Source organism: Rattus rattus, chromosome 5, assembly GCF_011064425.1.
Source record: "Rattus rattus isolate New Zealand chromosome 5, Rrattus_CSIRO_v1, whole genome shotgun sequence".
Classification (NCBI taxonomy): Eukaryota; Metazoa; Chordata; class Mammalia; order Rodentia; family Muridae; genus Rattus; species Rattus rattus.
Genome location: NC_046158.1, coordinates 71,518,036 through 71,520,926, shown reverse-complemented (window position 1 = coordinate 71,520,926; position 2,891 = coordinate 71,518,036). Strand labels below are relative to the sequence as shown.

The following is a 2,891-nucleotide window of genomic DNA, read 5'->3' as shown; positions in this document are numbered from 1 at the left end:
TTTAATACATGTATATGATATGCAATATAGATTAGTATATCTCATCTCAGATATACATTCTTTTTATTTGGATCATTCAATTTCTCTTTACTGGTTATTTTAAAATTCAATTAATTGTCATAAACTTTCATCACCTACATGATGTTATAGAACAGAAAGAGTTATATACACCTCCAATTCAGCTTCATCTATTTATCCACTATTATTAACCACTCACCTCTATGTTTCCCTCCCTCCAAACCATCCCTAGGGATAACCACACTTTGAAAATAGCCTTCAATAATAAAACTGGACTCAGAGTAATTGTTGATTAGTACATGAGACATAAAAACTAGAATGTATTCATTCTGGTGTGTGTGTGTGTGTGTGTGTGTGTGTGTGTGTGTGTGTGTGTGTGTGTGTGTGTGTATTTGGCGCTGTATGTGTCCATTATTATTTTATTGGTGTGATCAAGTGCAACTTGAGGAAGTTGTTATTTAAAAATAAAGTGGTAAAAACAGAATATTGTTCTTCAGAAAATAAAATCTTTCCTAGAACACAGGGAATATTAAGGCAAAAACATCATTCACATACTGTGAATCTGAGTTTATATCATCATTCTGTTGCCATCAGCTCACAAGACTGGTCTGGAAAATTAGTCATGTTCTGCCCACTGATTCATCAACAACAATGCCTAAGGTTTTGATACTCGCCTTAGGGTTTACTGCTGTGAAAAGACACAACAATCATAGCAACTCTTGTAAGGACAATATTTTATTGGGGTTTGCTTACAGGTTCAGAGATTCAGTCCATTATCATCAAGGCAGGAGCATAGCAGCATCCAGGCAGGCAAAGTGCAGGAGGAACTGAATGTTCTACATCTTCATCTGAAGGCTGCTAGAAGACTGGCTTCCAGACAGCTAGGACAAGTGTATTAAAGCCCATGTACACAGTGACATACGTATTCCAACAGGGCCACACCTCCTAATAGTGCCATTCCCTGGGCCAAGCATATACAAACTATCATAGTTCTTTCCCTTTTGTTGGTCCCTAAAAATGTGAAGACTATCAGTAACTCCCTTTGGATTGTCAGAGAGATTATATCTCACCACTGATATGTATTATTTCTTCCCCATTTTAGTATTGGTAACCGTGCAAGTACATATATGAGGGTGAGTGATTGAAAAAGTCTAATTTTATAGAATTTCCCAAATACGCATGGAATACATGCTGTCTTCCCTTGCACCCATTTCTATACTGTTTAGTGAAGAATTTGTAAATAATGTGAATTATCTAGTTTTCTTCTTATCCAATAAATGAGTCTTATCCAAATTCTAGAAAGTGCCTGTTTTATTTTCCAATTCAGTTTAATTAATGCTGTGTTCCAGGTATGTTCATTTATTACTTGAAAGAATTTTGGTGCTACCCAATTTCTTAATAGCATCTTTCATCTGAGCATTTCTTAAGGTGTATATTAGGGGGTTTAACATGGGTGTTATCATGGTATAGAACATAGCAACTGCTTTATCAATGGGTAAGGTAGCTACAGGTCTCATGTATACAAATATGCAAGGCACAAAGAACAAGACAACTACTGTTATGTGTGAAACACAGGTGGAGAGGGCTTTGCGCCTTCCCTCTGCACTGTGGTTCTTTAGGGAGCGCAGGATGGCAACATAGGAGACCAACAGAAGAAGGAAGTTTAACAGACAAATGAAGCCACTGTTGGCCGCAACAAAGAGTCCAAGAATGTGCGTATCGGTGCAGACAAGGTTGAGCAAAGGATTAAGATCACACATAAAGTGATCTATTATATTAGGGCCACAGAAGGGTAATTGGAAAATAAACAGGATCTGTATGGTGGCATGAAGAAAACCTCCTAACCATGACACTCCTACTAGCAGGCTGCATAGTCTTCGACTCATGATGGTTGCATAATGGAGGGGTTTGCAGATGGCCACATAGCGGTCATAGGCCATTACTGTCAGCAGGATGATTTCAGCACCTCCAAACAAATGCTCCCCAAAGATCTGAGTCATGCAACCATTAAAGAGAATGGTCTTGTTTTCACAAAGTGAATCTGCTATCAGTTTAGGGGTGCTAACAGAGGAATAGCAGGCATCAATAAAGGACAGATAAGCCAGGAAAAAGTACATGGGGGACTGTAATAATGATGTAGAAATTATGGTGACCACAATGAGAACATTTCCTGTTATAGAAATGATATAGATAAGAAAAAATACAATGAATACAATTTTCTGCATCTTTGGGTTCTCTGTGAGTCCCAGAAGGATAAATTCTGTCACATTGTTTTGGTTCTCCATTTATTTCATATGATGGCTAGTTATATCACCTGAAAAATATTAATGTGACCATTATTAAAATTTTGCAACTTAATAGGTTTCAAATCTCTACATAATGTTTATCTATGAATTTTCATAAGATTTTTGAATTCTAAAAAAGTTTTTCAATTCTTCAAATTGCTTCTCAGGTGACAACTCTCTTAAGAGACTCAATGTGAGGAACTTTTGTAAGTGTGCAGGACAGGAGACAAATGAATATATTACTTCAGAAGATTATATGCCAGTGCTATCTAAGCTTTAATAAAGAGGTAAATGGTATGTATAAAGGTCATGAATGAAAGCTAAAGCATTGTTCTTATGTCCATATAAAATAAAGAAACTTGGCAGGTATATGAATGTAAGTGGAATGGTAAGAGGACATTGAAGAAGGGAAAATGTATATATAATGTAATAACTATGTCATTACAACATAAATAACACATAACGTATAGGTAAGGTGGATGAGAAAGTCTGAGGTTGAGTACTAGAATGGAAGCCAGAGATAGGAGTTCAAGCCTTATTTAGAGTAGGGGGTAATTGATGACAACGCAGAGGCTGTAAGGGCTATGG

The 2,891-nt window shown here is 36.7% G+C and overlaps 1 protein-coding gene across 1 annotated transcript; it reads right to left on the bottom strand.

Moving 5' to 3' along the window:
* Positions 1-1,373: 1,373 nt before the first annotated feature.
* On the bottom strand, positions 1,374-2,303 carry LOC116900475 (olfactory receptor 4C46-like). Its single transcript, XM_032902211.1, has one exon. The coding sequence runs from the start codon at positions 2,301-2,303 to the stop codon at positions 1,374-1,376; it is 930 nt and encodes a 309-aa protein (XP_032758102.1).
* Between the last annotated feature and the right edge of the window lie 588 nt (positions 2,304-2,891).

Excerpts from the sequence above, each read along its gene's own strand:
- LOC116900475 (XM_032902211.1), bottom strand. The coding sequence starts at position 2,303 with ATGGAGAACCAAAACAATGTGACAGAATTTATCCTTCTGGGACTCACA.